At 42.3% G+C, this 18,100-nt stretch overlaps 1 protein-coding gene across 5 annotated transcripts in view; it reads left to right on the top strand.

Annotated features, from left to right (window-relative positions):
- Positions 1–18,100, top strand: part of LOC108437957 (lymphoid-restricted membrane protein) — a 78,927-nt gene that overhangs the window by 15,131 nt on the left and 45,696 nt on the right. For all 5 annotated transcript variants that reach the window (XM_037537703.1, XM_037537706.1, XM_037537714.1 and 2 more), the window contains exons 2-11: positions 3,214–3,857; positions 5,645–5,755; positions 7,374–7,554; positions 8,414–8,475; positions 8,552–8,627; positions 8,761–8,919; positions 10,938–11,055; positions 11,693–11,743; positions 13,770–13,847; positions 16,482–16,538. In XM_037537703.1, the coding sequence (XP_037393600.1) occupies positions 3,245–3,857; positions 5,645–5,755; positions 7,374–7,554; positions 8,414–8,475; positions 8,552–8,627; positions 8,761–8,919; positions 10,938–11,055; positions 11,693–11,743; positions 13,770–13,847; positions 16,482–16,538 (1,506 nt within the window). In that variant the 5' untranslated portion in view covers positions 3,214–3,244. The remainder of the gene's footprint in view (positions 1–3,213; positions 3,858–5,644; positions 5,756–7,373; positions 7,555–8,413; positions 8,476–8,551; positions 8,628–8,760; positions 8,920–10,937; positions 11,056–11,692; positions 11,744–13,769; positions 13,848–16,481; positions 16,539–18,100) is intronic.

Here is an 18,100-nt window from a genome sequence, read left to right as displayed (position 1 = left end):
TCTTAAAATATGCATGATTATCTGCCAACATTGTGGATATTTTACTTAATAAAATTATATCTGTAGATATATAGACTAGATTTAAGGTAACTTCACTTGCAGAGATATGATTATTTGCAATGTGTGGAGTTTAAAAAGAGAGAATATGGGACGCAGAGATTGTCAACCCTGAATGTTAAAAGCCATTTATTGTGCTTTTAGTAGTAAGAAACCGCTAACTAAACTAAAAAAGCTGGTTCTTCAAGGGTTCTTTAGTAGGGCCTGTATGGAACCATTTGCATGCTTCAAATGGTTCTTCGCGTGGCAAAAAGGTTCTTCAGATTGGAGGCGAATGTGTTGTATGTGGTTCTATGTAGCACCAGAAAGAGTTCTTCTATTTTTATGATGTCAAGCTTGTTACAGTAGAAGAACCCTTACTGGTGCTTTATAGAACCATTTACAACACCTTCTCCATCAATGTAAAGAACCATTTAATCATAAACCCAGAGAGCAGACGGATTTGGGCCGATTCTGGCTTTCTTATGTGAGTGCTGGTTGGCTGCTGGGTAGACGTGGCATGGGGCCAGAATAGGGCCAGAACCTGGACAGCCTCATCTCATTTTGCCTCATGTCTACATTTGTAAGACAATTCTCCGTGAATGTTGTGAACCAACAATGTAGTTGGGCCGGATTTGGGCCATTTCCTTTGGTTCTTCTCGCTTTATAGTGTGTGGGCCAGATCTGGGCTTAGGACACGGCATATACTGGGCCAGAAGAAAGCAAAGATGTGGCCCACAAGTTGGTTCTAAATAGAACAATTTCCTTTTCTAAAGAACCCTTGAAGAACCATGTTTTGTAGAGTGTACAGCTGGAGCAGGTAACACCTGAATTCACACTAGTAGTTTCTTTATTTTGATGTGAAATTCCCGTTTCGGGGCATTTTTAAGATGCCCTCGTCCACTTGGCCACTTTAAGGGTCTTTCCATTACTTTATGAGCTCAAGTGAGGTTTGTTAGATCAGCCCTTGAAGGGATGGAGTGAACACGAGGGACACATTTCAGCAGAACTCGTCCAGAAATGATTGCAGCCGGACACGTTTCCCTTTTCAAACCTGAAAAATAGCGGTGGGTAAAGATGTTTACAAGATACTTTAAAAAAAAAAAAGTTTAATGGTCAGAACCAGAACTTTGGATTGGCTCTGTTCACGCGTGACTGAAGGCAGCAAGCTGTACTCCTGTTTCTCCATCAGCTAAAACTTCAGTATTCTGCTGGCTTGCTAGTTACCATGCTAAAGTCTACACAGCGAGCACCAACAACGTGAAAGGCACTACAGCTCAGCTGCCCACAGTTGCGTTGGCTTCCTGTTGGTTCTAGGATCAAGTACAAAGTCCTTCTTCTTACCTTCAAGGCTTTATGTGGTCCGGCTCCGACATTCCTTTCTGATCTCGTTTCTTTAAACTGTCCCTCTCCTGCTGTCCGATCTTCTAATGCTGGGCTCCTCACACTTCCCTCAACTAGGCTTTCTAGTACGGGTGGCAGATCTTTCAGTGCTGCTGCCCCCAAACTCTGGAATTCTCTACCTTCCACTCTTCGGAATTGCTCTTCCTTCAAATCCCTGCTAAAAACCTTCCTTTTTCCCTCTCTGTAGTCTTCATTTTTGTTCTGTTTTTGTATATGATGTAAAGCGTCCTTGGGTTTGGGAAAGGTGCTATATACATTTATTATTATTATTATTATTATTATTATTATTATTATTATTATTATTATTATTATTATTAATTGCAAAGTTTGTATAGCTAGCCGATTAGCACAGATGCTAACCTCGCCTAGAGCCAAGAGCCCAATGTGACCACTTGTGCAATGTAGGTTATGGAATTCATTATTTCCGACATCTGAAAAGTTGGAACAGATAAAAATAAGAAAAAAACCCTGAATGTTAAACCGAGTAGTGATATCAACCGCACTGCACTCGTTCCAGTTAAACAGGGCTGAAACAAAACAATAGAAACCATTAAGTGTCTGTTTGTTCCTGATGGTTTTGTCTTTGGATTTTTTGATGGGGTGAGATCAGAATGTAAAGAATCCTAATGGTTTAACCAGTGGCTGACCAGTGGCTGGACAGTGCAACACCATTAGGTTTTAATCCTCTCACTCTTTGTAATGAAATATGGACTTGGTCAGTGTTCCTTACGTACTGATAATGCATCTATAATATGGACATGGAAGCATATTCGAGGACAGCAGGAGGATGGTGGGGCACTGTTGGCCCGCTGATGGTCCTCTGGTGGTTTAATGGGCGGCCCACCAGTGGTTAAGCAGAGTGTTAGACAAAATTGGCGTGTTGGTGTGTGTTGTGCTGGTCTGAGTGGATCAGACAACAGTGCTGCTGGAGATTAAACACCTCAATGTCACTGCTGTACTGAGAATAGATTATCAAACAAGCAGCGTCATGTGGGCAGCGTCCTGTGACCACTGATGAAGGACTAGAGGATGACCAACACAAACTGTGCAGCAGCAGATGAGCTGTCGTCTCTGACTTTACATCTACAAGGTGGACCGACAAGGTAGGAGTGTCTAATAGAGTGGACAGTGAGTGGACACAGTGTTTAAAAACTCCAGCAGCACTGCTGTGTCTGATCCACTCATACAAGCGCAACACACGCTAACCCACCACCACCACGTCAGTGATAATCCTCCACCCAAACAGTACCTGCTCTGTGAGGGTCCATGGGGGTCCTGACCACTGAAGAACAGGGTAACAGAGTATCAGAGAAACAGATGGACTACAGTCTGTAACTGTAGAACTACAAAGACCAGCTATACAGTAAGTGGAGCTGATAAAGTGGACAGTGAGCGTAGAAATGAGGAGGTGGTCATGATGTTACGCCTGACCGGTGGGTATGCTTGCTATCTGAGTTGTGACAGTTACGTAATTTATCACTATAACAATAAATATTTTCATTGTCCAGCCGTTGGCTAGTGTATGTTTAAAAAGGAAAGGGTTGAAGCAAGGCCCAAGTTCAAGTTCTGTAAGTTTCGTGGTTTGTCTTGGTTGTAATAAAACATGACCTCTTCTAAACAAACACCTCTCTCAAAGAAATAGCTTATCAAATAAACGTTTGCATGTAACTTGAGATTAGCCTGGCTTGTTTTTTTAGTCAAACGAGTGCTGTGGGTGAGCAGGTTTGCTATTCTGAGAGGCTCACGTGCTCCGCTCTGTCTCTTCTGTTCCAGATCAGCTCTTTCTCCCCCCACCCTCTCCAGCATGGACATCGGAGTGACCCCGAGACGACACAACCCGGTGGACAGCATCTGCCGCAAGCTGCAAACCATCCAGCGGCGTGACAAAGAGACCAACTCGCCCTTCCAGATCCCAAAGCTCCAGTCCAGCAGCTACGATAGCCCCCACACGGGCCTGCGGCACAACCTGGAGGCCATCCTGAAGAAACGTGGCGTCCGACCCGATGGTGACTCTGACCACGAGGCATCAACAGTCATGCTGACCCCCACTGGCACCCCTGCAGCCCGCTCCACTGCCACCCCGAGTGTGCCCATCACGCCCGTTAACGCCACCTACTCCATCACTAGCACTCTGGGCACGCTGGCTGAGAGGGGCAGTGTAGCTCCAGGCTACAGTCGACCCTGGCAGCGGCCCTGCTCCACACCCGCTGTACAGACCGGAGACGGTTACTTCAACTTCACCCCACGTTACCCCCCACCCTCACAGCCCCAGGGCACGAGGGAGAAGGCCAGCATGCCACCCGCACACGGGCTGCTCTCCTACAACCTGAACTTTTGCTCCGCTGACACCTCCCACATTGCAGACAGTGAGCTGGCCTATCCAGCCCTGGTGGTCAAAAGGCTCTCGTTGGGAGATGGTAAATGTCTGGGCGTGTAGTGAATGTGTTCTTTAGGAATAGACAACCCAAAAAATACTGTGGTGAACAGAAAACACTATTTTCCAACAGTTGGTGCAAACTGCATTAATGCTTCCCCTGTGCACCACCGGTTAAACTCTGGAAGGGCTTTGCTAATTAGCTGATGAATCAGGCATACTGTGGTCAGAGGAAGCAGTAAAATCTGGCAATCAGGGCCTTGCACAGACATTTTAGGGGGCAGGAGCTCAACGACATGAGAGTGAATTCAATGTAATTCAATTAAGCATTAAAAATCCCTTTACTGTGCTCTAATGCTGCTTGCAGGATCCACTGGGTGTACAGGTGAAGTAAGACCCTGCTTTTTTTGTTTAACCTGAGCAGCAGGCGCCTCGTTTTCTTAACTAGAACTAGGCTGGTCAGCTACCCAACAGGCTACTAGTTACCTAACAGCCTAAATAACTCTGTGATTAATATCTAGTTATGAAAGTTTAGAAATTCTAGCCTCTTCAGCCAAATCGTGCATCATTTATCGAGTATAGATGTTGCTGAATCCCAAATTACTATTGTCTGTTGGGCTGCAGGAACCAGTATTGAAATTCCTCCATAGTGCACTGTGTAGGGAGCAGGGACTGAGAATTAGACCCAGTGTGAGAAGAAGGCTCCGCTGAATTGGTGCCCAGTATGAGATTGTGGTTAAAAAAAGGTCGACCAAACGTTCTTCTCCTCTTTCAGCGGTCCATGGTTGAAGGACATGGACACCATATGCTGAAGGAACTACATTTCTTGGCAGAATGCTTATGTCGATTATTATTAATAATAACGTTATTTTCTGAAAAAGTGTGTATTTTATCATAGCTTATGTTGGCTACCGTTTTCTAAAAGCGATAAGCCGCTGGAGACCGTGCTTTACTGGGATTGTATCATGGGGAAGGGGGTTTTAGAACAGCCTTCCTGTGATCAAATCACAGTAATGCATGGCCTCTCATGGCTTATTGCTTTGATACTAGGGGGCAGTGAGCACACTTGCCCAGAGTGGTGGGAAGCCCTGTCCACGGCGCCCAGGGAGCAGGTGGGGACACCTCAGTCCATGTACTGTCAGCTCTGGGGATCTGCGGTCGTCCGTAGCCGAGAGTCCGAGAGAGCACAATTGGCCTCGCTCTCTGGGTGGGTAGGATGGCCCCCCTGTCTCTCCCAATCACTCAACGTGATGCTCGTCATTACAGGCGTCTGTTAGCTGACACAGCAGATCTGGCCGTTGGCGCTTTCCGCCGAGCGCTGTCCCGTGGCTGCCCCGTGGCGTTCCGTGAGCGGCAGTTCGAAAAGAAGTGGTGGCTGGTTTCACAGATCTCGGAGGAAGCCTGCGCTGCCTTCACCCCTAGCATTGGTAGTATCGTGTGATTGGGGTAGTCCTAAGTAGTGGGTGGAATTGGAGACGACTAAATTGGGGAGAAAATGAACTGGGTAAAAATGAAAAGGGGGGGGGGCATATCAGCGGTTATGGGTGGGGTTTCCAGCACTGTGACAGGTCTGCGTTACTGCGGGGAACCACAGGTGGTTCCAGACCAACCCATGAGCTCTGTTTCCAGGGAAAAACTTATTCTCCTCTTGCTGAAACCGGTGGCAGTGTAAAATAGCCATTATACCAGGAGGGCACTTTTTATATTACTGCTTACATTGTTCTCTTAAAGTGCTGTGTATGTAGGGTTGCTTTGACTTTTGAGTAGCAAGTTTACAGTCTGAACTTTAGAGTCGTAATTCTTACAATGTTGTTCTTTGTGGTCATTTAGGTGCTTCGTTCCCATCTGAATCCAAAAAAGAGAGCATGGCTGAGGTTAGCTTGATCTGTGAAGAAGACCTGCTGGACTCCATTTTTCAGGCTTGTGACACCCACTGCAGAGGTACATGAACATCCTTTTATAGCCTTATTTAAGATAAAGTTCTGGATAAAAATGTATTAATATTATTTATTTTTTTGGCAGAGTACATGCTGGGTGTTATAAGACACAATGGTACCTGAAGTAAACTTTACTTTTGTGACTTAACACAGTTTATTATTGTTATTTTACACGGTTTATTTTACTATTATTTGTTTAAAAACTCAGAGGACATGTAGCTTCACTGTTGTTTGGGGTAGAACATGAAATAGCTATATTTTCTTTGTAAGCAAGTTCAACCATAGAGTATTTTGCATCCATCAGTTGAGAGGTTGATTTTGGTAGACATTTGGTAAAATTAGACGAATTTCTACTTTAAGAAGGACGGGCAATGCCCTGTTCTATGGCCTTATAGAGGACTCATGAAGTGAGCATGAATTAGGGTTGACATGTACACTCATCAGCCACTTTATTAGGTACAATTGCTTGTTAACACAAATAGCTAATCAGCCAATCACGCGGCTGCAACTCACTGCATTCAGGCGTGTAGAGGTGGTCAAGACAACTTGCTGAAGTGCAGACCGAGCATCAGAACGGGGAAGAAAGGGGATTTAAGGGGCTTTGAACGTGGCGTGGTTGTTGGTGCCAGACGGGCTGGTCTGAGTATTTCAGAAACTGCTGATCTACTGGGATTTTCACACACAACCATCTCTAGGGTTTACAGAGAACGGTCCGAAAAAGAGGAAGCATCCAGTGAGCGGTCAGTTGTGTGGACGAAAATGCCCTGTTGGTGTGAGAGGTCAGAGGAGAATGGGCAGACTGGTTCTAGATGATAGAAAGGCAGCAGGAACTCAAATAACCAACCAGAATCTCTGAGGAACGTTTCCAACACCTTGTTGAAAGTCTGACATGAAGAATTAAGACAGTTCTGAAGGCAAAAGGGGGTCCAACCTTAACTAGCAAGGCGTACCTAATAAAGTGGCCGGTGAGTGTATTTCATTTGAATAAAATGGCATCTGCCTTAAAAAAGTCTTTATATATGACTGAAGCAGATTTAACAATTTAACCGACAACAAATTTAAGTAGAGGCAACTCCTGAGACCCCCTAATCCTCCCATGCACACAGCCCCCCGCCGCCCACCGGCGTTTAAGAACTGCCAATTATAACACATACAATTATATCACTGTATGCTGTTAATAGGATGGCGAGTATATTGACTTATATTGATATGAAACAAGTATACTGATGAGCATCTGAGTATATTTCACTGATGCATCACTCATTTTCCCTGTGGTCATTTCCATGACCTACAACTCGACTACACCAACCCCCCAGGACCCCGCCCCCCTCCAAAAAGTCCCGTTTTCCCCATCCCCAGGGTTGTTTCAGACCTGGGGGAAACACTAAAAAAGGCATCATGCTAATTGCTTTTACTAAGTGTTGGCACGACTGTAGTGAATTCTGTGTGCACACGCTTTATGTAACAGAGAGTGAAGGACTCATGACGAGTGGGTGACTCGGGAAGAGGATGATGCTATTTGTAGCGGTTGTTTGCTTGACCTTCTGAGGGCTCCTGGTGGTGCTCTGTGGTGCTGCTCTGTGATGGCAGTAGCTATAGTAACCCGGGCCTGTCTTTCGCAGGTAAAGTGTACGTGTCGCACATCGTGGACTACCTAAGGCACACGACCAGCCGCAGCTCGGAGGACAGCGGCCTGGAGGAGCTCTGTAACATGCTGGATCCTGAACACAAGGACATCTCCATAGACCTGGACACTTACCATGCCATAATGAAGGAGTGGATCGAAGACTGTCGCAATCAGGGGTACATGCGCCCTGTCCAGACCCAGCCGCTGTGGTTATGCTCTGGGTGGGGGGGTATCTCAGGGTGATGGGGACTTTGAACCACTGTTCTTTGTTTATATTGTTGGTTGACTCAGGGGTGGATGTAGTGATCCTGGGCCCTGGGTGTGAGACAGGAATGAGGCCTGGGTCTCTGAGCTCCTGAGTGAAAAGGAAATCAACTTAAATCCAGCCAGTGTATCTAATGTTTCTGGTTTTAAGATTGCTCTCAGAATATACTTAGAGATTAGAGAAGTTCTCACTGTGTTCACAGAGAATTTCCGATATAGTTTACTATGTAGTCTTTGTCTTGGTTAACAGAAAAAGAGTTTTGCGAAGCTCAGCACTTGGTCAGGAGCTCTGTCCGTGTGGAATTGCTTCGTGAGATGGAGCCTTGGTCAGGGAATCTGTGGTTAGATGGATATGCTTGCTGTTTAGATTTCAGGGTACAGATCAGAGCCTGTTGGCGATGTGAACAAAACACTAGTTTGCCCACCGACTAAGCCAGCATGTTGCTTTAAAGAATTTTTGAATCAGCTTATGCTGGATTTAGCTGGATATCCTGGATAAGGCCCAGATGGATTTGAGAACTTTGTTGGATTTATAGCACTAGCATTCCATCTGCTCTGATATTTGTTGCATGTGTGGAACTTGGGGTTTATCTCATGCTGGTGAAATGTGCTAAAAGTACTACAAGAAATGCTGATCATGCCAAGTACTGAGCTGAATATCTCAGGCCAGCTCTTGAGAAAAGTTTTTGCGGCCCAGCCAAATTAACAGTCCAAGATTTCTGTCATTCCACCTTTGTGGAAGATGCATAACATTCCAATTATTTGTCTCAGGAGGGACGGGAAAGAGGAATCGACTCAGGAAGCATCAATCAAGCTGCGGGACAACCTATCAGGTGATGCTGCTGTAGATGTTTTACACTTTATTCGTGCGTGTGACATGATTTGACTCTCTTCTTCGTCTTCCTGCAGCAAAGAGATCACTTTTATTGAATATGACCTCAGGCAGCCTGGAGGCGTTTGGAGGGGAGGCATCCAGAGCTGACTTGTAAGTATGACTGTGTGTGTGTGTGTGTGTGTGTGTGTGCGCGCGTGTTCTTGTGCTGATAAGCAAGCGTACCAGTGACTGCATTTCTCCCTGTGTGTGTGTAACTGTAATTTCTTGCATGCTTTTTGAACAGAGAGACGTCTGATTTGGTGTTCTGCGTGGCTGACTTGCAGTTTAATAACCAGAAACTGCAGGAGGAGATTCGGAAACTGAAGCAGGCCGTGGAGGCGATGGAGGACACCAACCAAAAACTTATCGAGGAAAACGAGGAGCTCAAGGCTCAGGCCAAAGTGTACACAGCTTGCACTTGCTATGTTTACCATTCGCTGTAAAGCAACACTGCAAAAAAATAGCATCTTATTTAATCAAATTATCTTCAATCTAGCTAATATATCCAATATTTCCCCTGCTGAGATTGTGTGTTTTAGGAATATTTAACTTAACAGAAAAAAGTGTTTAAAATGAAATAAAATTATCTTAAAATATTGGCAGATAATTTAGCTTGTTTTGAGAAACGTGCTTGAAACTAATTAAATTATGTTAGTGAGAATTTTACCTAATAAAATGACTTAAAACGGGTAAATCTTGTTTAGAAATGAGCTAGATAATCTTATAAGTGCACATCCATCTCAAAATAAGAAATCTTGGACATATTGACTAGAATGTACTGGAGTTAAAGTAGACACCCCCAGGGTAAAATATTCCTGCAGTAAAAGTAGAAGTTCCTCCCTTTAGACCTCCACTTGAGTAAAAGTACTAAAGTATTCACCTTCAAATGTACTTAAGTATAAAGTAAAAGTACTAAAAGAGGAATTCTGGCTCTGATGTCCTGTTATCATTTTTATAACCAGACTGGCTTCATGAACTCATTTCAGGTGAAAGTCCTCCAGCGTCTCTCTTGGTAAACCAGTCTTTTAATAGGGCGTCATTAATTAGTGACGCTGACGTCTATTAAAATGATCAGAAGCACAAAACACTGAAGGTAAACAGTTTCCATCAGGGAGAACCGAGTGGCTCTGAAATCACTTTTTACACACAAGCAAAGTTTCAGTTTCAGATTTATTTACAACTTAGTTCCAAGTTTAAGTTGAATAAAAACTGGCTTTAAACTCAGGATCACAGATGAGCTCCTTTACTATGTTGATCTGTAGGCGTCTGTTCATAAACATAAACCAGCCCAAACTCATTTACTATAAAATGAAATGGTGTTTGTAGAAATTCAGAAAAAAGCCGCGTCGGTCTCGACTGCATATGTGGACATATTTCTATATTGAGCTCTATTTACACAAAGTTAGGTTAGTTCATCATTTATGTTGAACAGACTCTCCCAAAGTTTTACGCTGCTGCGCTGACGTTGAACCGCGTGCTGCACTGGGTCGGTATGACCAACAGGTCAAAACCAGCTCTAAACAAAGTGACCGCTGGGCCCTGATTGGTGCTCTGGCTTTGCGCTTTTCGTTTTGACATGTTACGTTTTTATACACACAGAAACCAAAAGGAACGACAGATTTCTCAAAATGTAGGAGGAAAAAGTCGGATATTAGACTCTGAAATGTAGTGGAGTGAAAGGAGAAAGTCCCCAGAACGGAGAAACTTCAGTACAGATACACCAAAAATACTAAAGTACAGAAACTCATTACATTTACTCAGTTACTGTCCACCACTGGAAGATACTATTTTTTGCTGTGAATACTTCCCATTAAAGGGGAATTCCACTGATTTTTCAAAATTTCAAGTAATTCAGAGCGGTTTAATGTAAAATGGATTATTTTAGAGAAACTTGGTCAGATATAAGCTTTTTATGTACTATCCAAAACCACCCATGAACACACATTTGTCTAGTGTTTGTACATGTGGTGATGATGATGATGATGATGATGATGATGATGGGTGCTAAATCTGGGAAAACCTTTTTTTTGGTTACTGTTTTCCCTGCACATACCTCTCTACCATGAATGTGTCAAATAAGCTAAATAAGCTAAAGCTTATCTCCTAAAACAATATCCCAGACGCCAGGCAGTGTGCTCGTAACCCTTTGGTGTAATAAATTTGACAGGAACATGGGGTTCCTATCACCACCACTGCGAATAAACTGCGCTTCTCTTCGGCAGTTCACATCAAACCACTGTGCATGGCTTTGTTTACATCCTAGCCATTTAAATTATGTAGATCGTTTGAAAAAATAAAAATATGTGGAATTTCCCTCTAAGATTGGGAGGGAAAGGTCTCGAGCAGTCTCTCTCTCTCTGAGCCTGTGGGTTTACTCGCTGGATAATTCTTCCTTCTTGCTCTCCCTCTTTTCTCCTGCAGGGGGCAGCAGCTGCTGCAGAAGGAGCGGATGCTGAAAGAGGAAGTGGAGGAGATGAAGTCGAGTTTAAGCTCTTCGGAGGAGAGCAGAGCCCGGGCCTCGGCTCAGAGCAAGCAAATGGTTGGTCACCAGACTCCCCTCATACTCTACCGTGGTCAGTCCAGGCCCGCTTTCCCCAAAAGTGTTGCTGTTATGATCATCTTAACTGGACGGTGCTCATTCTACTATTTTACAGTGATGGTGCTGAAGCTTTTGGGGAAGCCAGCTCTGACCACTGATCAGTCAAAATATCTTTGACTGACACACATTCAATATACACTGAGCTGCCAGTTTATTAGGTATAGTAATAATAATAAACCATTGGCCTGCAGTCATTGGCCTTTTTACCATTAAGGTACCATATAAGCACATTGTAGGTTGACAATGAATAGCCACCTGCTCTCCACCCCCTTCATCGAACCACCATCAGACGTCATCTAATGAGTTTGGTGGATCATCTCAGCAGGATGTGGTACTGACAGGGTAGCACTAACGGTGCTGGTGTGAACGTATCTGGCACAAGTGTTGCTGGGTTTTTGCACACTGGTCACATTACTAGACCTACTTCATACACATGGTACTATAGTACAGTCTCTCTTTCAGAGAGTTCTTGCTGGTTTAAGGATGAATGTTGGTACAGACAGGCCAGAGCCCTGTAGCATTTGTCAAACATCTCTTATGCCCCTCTGGCTTGAACGTTCATCTGTTTTACCCACAGGAACGAGAGAACCAAGCTCTGATTACAAAGATTGCCTCTCTGCAGGAGGAGGTAGGGTTTCTCTTCATCCACCCGTCTATTCACTCAGAGAAGATTTTTTTTTTTTTTTTGGCCAGGCCTGACAGGCAATAAAAAAGAGGACAGAGAAGAAGGGAGGAAAGAGAAAAAAAAAGAATAATAATAATAAATCATAATAATGATAATTAAATAAATAAGTAAATAAATAAATAGAAAAAAAAATAAATAAATAAATAAAAAAGAGAGAGAAAAAACAAATAAAATAAGTAAATAAACAGACAACTAAATAAAAATAAATAAGTAAATAAAAAAAAAAGAGAAGGGGAAAAAAAACAATTATACAGATATACATACATATACATATTCACATATCTATACATATACATATATACACCCAGACATAATTCTACTATTTGCTGCTACATACATACACATGTTTACATATCTATACATATGCATATATACATATACACCCACCCACCACACACAATTCTACTGTTTGCAGCAATGTGTATACGCGTGTATAGTGTGTATACGCGTCCACGTGTCATGTGTCATCAGAGAAGCTCAGAGAAGATTTAACTCCATTAGTGGACATCATGAACAAATATATGAATCATTTTAGCTCTGCGGTGCAGCAGCACACATCGCTTATTTTGAGTTCTTTAAGGAGTTTAGTGTCTAGTGGAGCAAACCTGTGCACTGATTTTGAAGTAAAACTACACCACAGTTGGTGGTGAAGCTACAGTGAGTGTTTACATGCAGTTAATCATCCGATTGCTGCACTAAATCCGATTTCGTCAGTTATCCGATCAACATGAGTAATCAGATAAAGGGGAAACTCCAGGTCTACGTGAGTCAGACAGTGATCAGATTTCTGCTTTGCAACTATCCAATAAACTGTCAGAAGAAGATGCGACGTGAATGTAACATAAAACTCGAGCTTAATGCCACTACTTTGGTTGGTTAGTGTAGTGTAGTGTTAGTGTAGTGGGTAACACCTCTGCCTTCTACGCTGTAGACTGGGGTTCAATCCCCCCGCAGGGCAAGTACCCTACACTATACCAATAAGAGTCCTTGGGCAAGACTCCTAACACCACCTTGGCCTTCCTGTGTAAAATGATCAAATTGTAAGTCGCTCTGGATAAGAGCGTCAGCCAAATGCCATAAATGAAATGTAAATGTACTTTTTTTTTTTTTTTTTTTTTTTTTTTTTTTTTTTTTTTAATTACGCCACTTTACCTGAAAATATCAACATCTAGACAATGAATATTTAAATCCTTCATCCCCTGTTTGGTTTCAGCGCCCTCCAACAGTGTTTTGCTGCGTCTTGCGGCAATACTGCTCGCTTATTTCTACCGCCGTCTGATCTCACGCGTGCGCAGACTGAGAAATCCGAAAGAAATCAGAGTAAGGGTTCACGTGCGCTGAGGAATCTGATTTACTGAGCTAAAATCCAGGCTCTTTATCAGATTTCTTAATCAGATTTCTAGGTCAGAGTGTGGTGTTTACATGACCGTTTGAATAATCGGATAACTGCAGAATTCCGATCATGATCGGATTATTGAGTGCGTGTAAGTGCACTCAGGGCTGTGCTGAAGTTTCAGGCACCTAAGCACATTGTTTAAACCATTTCTTACATCAGTAAACGTGACTTTGCTTGTAAAAATCCATCCATCGTTAGAATAAATGCAAGTAAACATCAATTAAATCACAATGCAGTAAAAGTAACACGTAGTTTAGCTCTTATGACGTTGGTTCCAGATTTCTAGGGAATCCAAGATATCACAGATTTGTTACAAGCCATCAGCAGCATGCTTGTTGTAACATAATTAAGTAATTAGGTATTTAATGATGACTGCAAATAATACCGGACTTCCTCTGGGAAGGTTCTTGATGTGTTAGGTATTTGTATTTTTTTCTGATATAATTTCTGATATTATTATATAAAGGTGGAATATGTAGATAGACTCTCTTCTTCTTTGCCCAACTCTTCTTCCTCACCTTTACCTTCATTTCTCCTCTCATACTGTCCATAACTGCCCTACCCGATATCAAGAACATCAAAGTCTCTATGGAAGTGGACAAGCTTCAAAAGAAGAGGAAGAAACTTTGTGAGCTCAGTGCTGACCTGCAGGTTAGGCCTTGTTTAAGTAGCAATATGACCGTTTTTAATATGTTTTATGCAAAGGTTCACCGTATGAAACGGTCACTGGGGTGGAACCCTCAAGGGTTCATCACAGTACCTTCAGTCAGGGAACATAACTGAACCATAATCCACTGAAATGATCTGTTCTAAGCTGGACTGACTCCACACACCCCGCCTCGCCTCGCCTCCAGGCTTTAACTCTACTGCTCTGTTTTAAATCATTCGGTTATGAAAAGGTACAAATACCAACTTTTCACCTGGAGGAACTGATTTAAGCTTCACAATCAGACCTTAAAACCACTGTAGAACCTTTGAGGGACCATTTACACTGTTTGTACCTTGATGAATGGAAAAATGTGCCTGCAGAGAACATTTTAAGTTTTATAACACCCCCATTTTTCCAGTTTATAGATATTTATGCAGTTTAATGTCTCGTTTTAAAAAAAATATAACCCAAATTTCAACTCCTCCAGAGTAGCCACCTTTTACAGATAACAGCCAAACCCACTCGAGACATTCTTTCTACAATGGAAATTAAGCATTGTTTAGAAATTTCTTCCCAATGATGTTGAACAAGTTCCTGCAAATATACTTTGCTTTCACCCTTCTCTTCAGCTCAGCCCAAACCAGCTCAACAGGGTTTAAGTCTGGAGAGTGTGCTGACCGTTGAAGCTTGCCCTCTTGTTCTAGTCTTCTAAAGTGGCTGTAACATAGTCTGGAGGTGTGTTTTGGGTCTTTGTCTTGCTGTAGGATGAACCCTTGAACAAGTAGGTGTGGACCAGAAGGTGCTGAGTGGCACTGCAAAATGCTGTGGTAGCCCTTTCGTTTCAAGGTGCCGGTCACTCTGTGCAGCACACTGAGAAACCATCCTTTCACTCGACCGCGTACAGAAACCCTGCGAGATGAACCAAAGACTTCGAATCTTGATTCGTCGCTCCGTAAGACCTTCATCCGTAGGCTTCAGTGGTCCACTCTACCTCTAAACATGCAGCTCGAAGCCCTCTCGTCACTCTTGAAACTGAAACCTGCTCACTTCGACCAGGTGTTAAACTGAGCTTGAAGGATGTTGTTGTGGCTTTGACCTCTTCTTCCTTTTTTCAATGGTGTAGGAAGCTGTGCTCGTTGACTTTTTTTGCATTTTAATTTCATTTAAAGGAAAGACCTATACTTCTAGGGGTCTTGTGTCAGTCTGTCTACCTTTACCTGTCTTTCTTGCCATTATGACCGCAATCCACCACGTCCTGCAGAGCAAGATTGTCCAAAAACTGCCCTAAAAGGATGTAACAGAGTCTGTTCCAGCACTGCTTTTATACAGTGGGTTTGTGATTGACAACACAGTTAAATGCACTGAGAAATTAAAGCGTAAACACATTTTTAGATGGAAATTACAATAATTTTTAAATCCTCAAAGTAGCCGCCTTTTACAGATTACCGCTGAACACACTTGAATCGTTTTGAATAGCTTAAGTCAACATTGACTTTCATAGCTTAAGCTTTGCTTTTATTGCTGGGTCATTCTACAGAAACGTCCACTTTCCTGTCTCTCCATAGGAGTCACTGGTGTCACTGATCGTCATCGGTGTTCCAAATAATAAAGGAAACACCAGAGACATTTTTAATGAACAATGCATTCTAAAGAACGGCTGCTACAAAAGATCAAACCATGCGCTGTCGATCAGGGAACGTCCACTAAAATATGGAATTTAATCCATTTGTGTTTATTTTTTCACAGTGATCTCAGAATAAAGTCGGTCACACCAGTGACGTCAGCTAGAAGCTTCATATGAGATCATGAGCTGAATGAGAGAATCTCTGAGAACTGAGAGACGCAGTGGACTCACCATGAGCTTTTCTTCACAGATCCTCAGAAAACAGGTCAAAGGAGGTCGAGTGACGTCATCGGTGTGACTTTTATTTCAAAATAAGAGACGCAGTAACACCAGTGACTCGACTCCTGGGGAACTTTCATTATATATTTTATAATATTTATTTGGCTTTTGTTTTCTTTGTCATTTAATTGATATATTCCACAGTCATGTAGAGATTATTGCAGTTAAAATAGCAGAAAAACGTTGTTTTTTTTTTTTTTTTGTTGTTTTTTTTAAACCTGAAAATATGGCCTCAATCTTTATACACGACTGTGTGGACGAGCTCTTCTGTGGTGTTTGGAATTCTATAGGATTGATTTAAAAACCAATATTGCTGTATTGAGGCTCAAGGAGGTGTAATTATTCAAATGTTTTAATTTAAAAATATGAATAAATTGTAACCCTAAAGTTTTTCAAGCGTAATATCTGTAAACATTAGGGACACATCAGTGGGTGTTTCTATAGAATGACCCTGCTGCAGAACATCTGTCATTAACCAGTGACTTGTTCCCTGGAAAAGATCTTTTAATAATTCTGAAAGTTACTTATATTATTATTTCAGTTTCCAGTTTATTGTCCAGTTTTTGTTAACCACTATCAGTTTACATCTAATCTATCGGGCTATTCACAGGACCTGAACTGTTTAAATATCAATGGAAAAATTGGAAAAATGGGGTTTTCCAAGATGTTTGACCTGGCAGTATAGGGACCACTGGAAGCTGAATATGTGATTGCTCTGTGTGTTTACTGCCAGGTCCAGGTCCATTCATTTGATGCTGTGATGGCTGAGAAGGACAGAGTAATACAGGAGGTCAGTCCACCGTGTCTCAACATCAGAGCTGAGGAGGGTGAACTTCACTCATGATTTGAAGGCATAAGTAAACCTAAAGCTCCAACGGTTAGCACGCGAACTTAAGACGGGTTTTATATGAACTGCTCCCAGCCCAGACTTCATTAAGTTCAACCTGAAAAGGTTGTGACCTAAAGCAGCGGTTCTTCACTGTACGTCCAGGAACATTGTTTTCCCTGAACTATAATCCATGGTTTAGTTTTTGGGATAATAATCAAGGCCTTCAAATGATGAAGTTGACTGTCGTCGCTGTCCAAAGAAAAACATGTAGATCCATTTTTATTTTTCCACGTCATTCTAATACGGCAGTCCTCCTTTACACTGTGTTAAAATTTCACGATGATTGGACCAATAGAAATGCTCCAAAATCAATTAGAATAAAAAATCTTTACATTAAAAGTTGCATGTAAAGTTACTGTTTTGGAGATGCTTGTTTTTCTTTGGAGAGCGATATGTAAACAAAGTGGGCAGTGGGTGGGAGATCAATCAATGGGATTGAGAGCTACTGGCTTAAAGGGCCCAAATGCTACAATTTCCTTTATTTTTGGTCACACTTTATTTGGACTGTCCACTATAGATGATCTACAGACACATCAGAAAGTTTGTAAATAATTGGTGATATTCGGTTGGTTATCGTAAGGTTAAGATTAGGTTTAGGAGTAAGTGTAGGTTTGGCCTTAAGGTAAGGGTTAGGTCTAGGGTTAGGTCTAGGGTTAGGTCTAGGGTTAGGGACGGGTTTAACACGCACAACTTCAGGGTCAGTTGCATTTAATGGATGTTTAGTTGAAAGCTGGCCTCTTGTTCTCCAGCGTATATTTTGGTTTGTCCATCTGAATTGCCGTGACCAAATCATAAGGCACGTTCTTCAGTAGCTGCATGAAATAAATGTGAATTTTTATTTTAATTTATTTTATTTTTTTATTAAAGCTCCCTCAAATTACCAGAACCTGTGTTTTATGATCTCCACATATCACTACATGCTTACAATTTACTGCTGAAGGCCAAAAATCTCCGACGCTCTTTGTGTCTAAAAGTGATGTTTCCAGAGCAGATCACTGAAGAGACGCCGTCTGTTTATAGTTTAGAGCCCAGATTTGGGGAAAAACGGGTCGACTTTCAGTAGAAAAACAAAGTTCAGCTTCTTTTATTATAAGGGTTTAAAATGACATCACCGTCTATTAGACTGGAGAGAAGAGCTACAGCCTCACACGACGCCCAGCTTCTGAATGGAGCTTATGGAATATGAACGTTATGAAGAACATGGCCAAGTGCGCTTTGGACCCACCGGTGGTCCCGAGGAGTTAAAAGTAGACTGAGCATGTGCATAATATCTACAGTGGATCATTCAAATGAAGATTTGCCTTTTTATTTATTTGCTTATTGTACCAAAACTCCCTTTTATTTGATTGTCTGCCTCGTATTGTGCCTCATTCATTTGCGGTGTGGTTGTGCGGGACTCCCATAGTCAGAGTAGGCACATGTATTTAAATGAGTTTTTCGTGACATCACACAAACAGTGACTG

Source organism: Pygocentrus nattereri, chromosome 1 (genome assembly GCF_015220715.1).
Source record: "Pygocentrus nattereri isolate fPygNat1 chromosome 1, fPygNat1.pri, whole genome shotgun sequence".
NCBI classification, from domain to species: Eukaryota; Metazoa; Chordata; class Actinopteri; order Characiformes; family Serrasalmidae; genus Pygocentrus; species Pygocentrus nattereri.
Note: the sequence above shows the minus strand (reverse complement) of the source record. Positions and strands in the feature narration are given on the sequence as shown.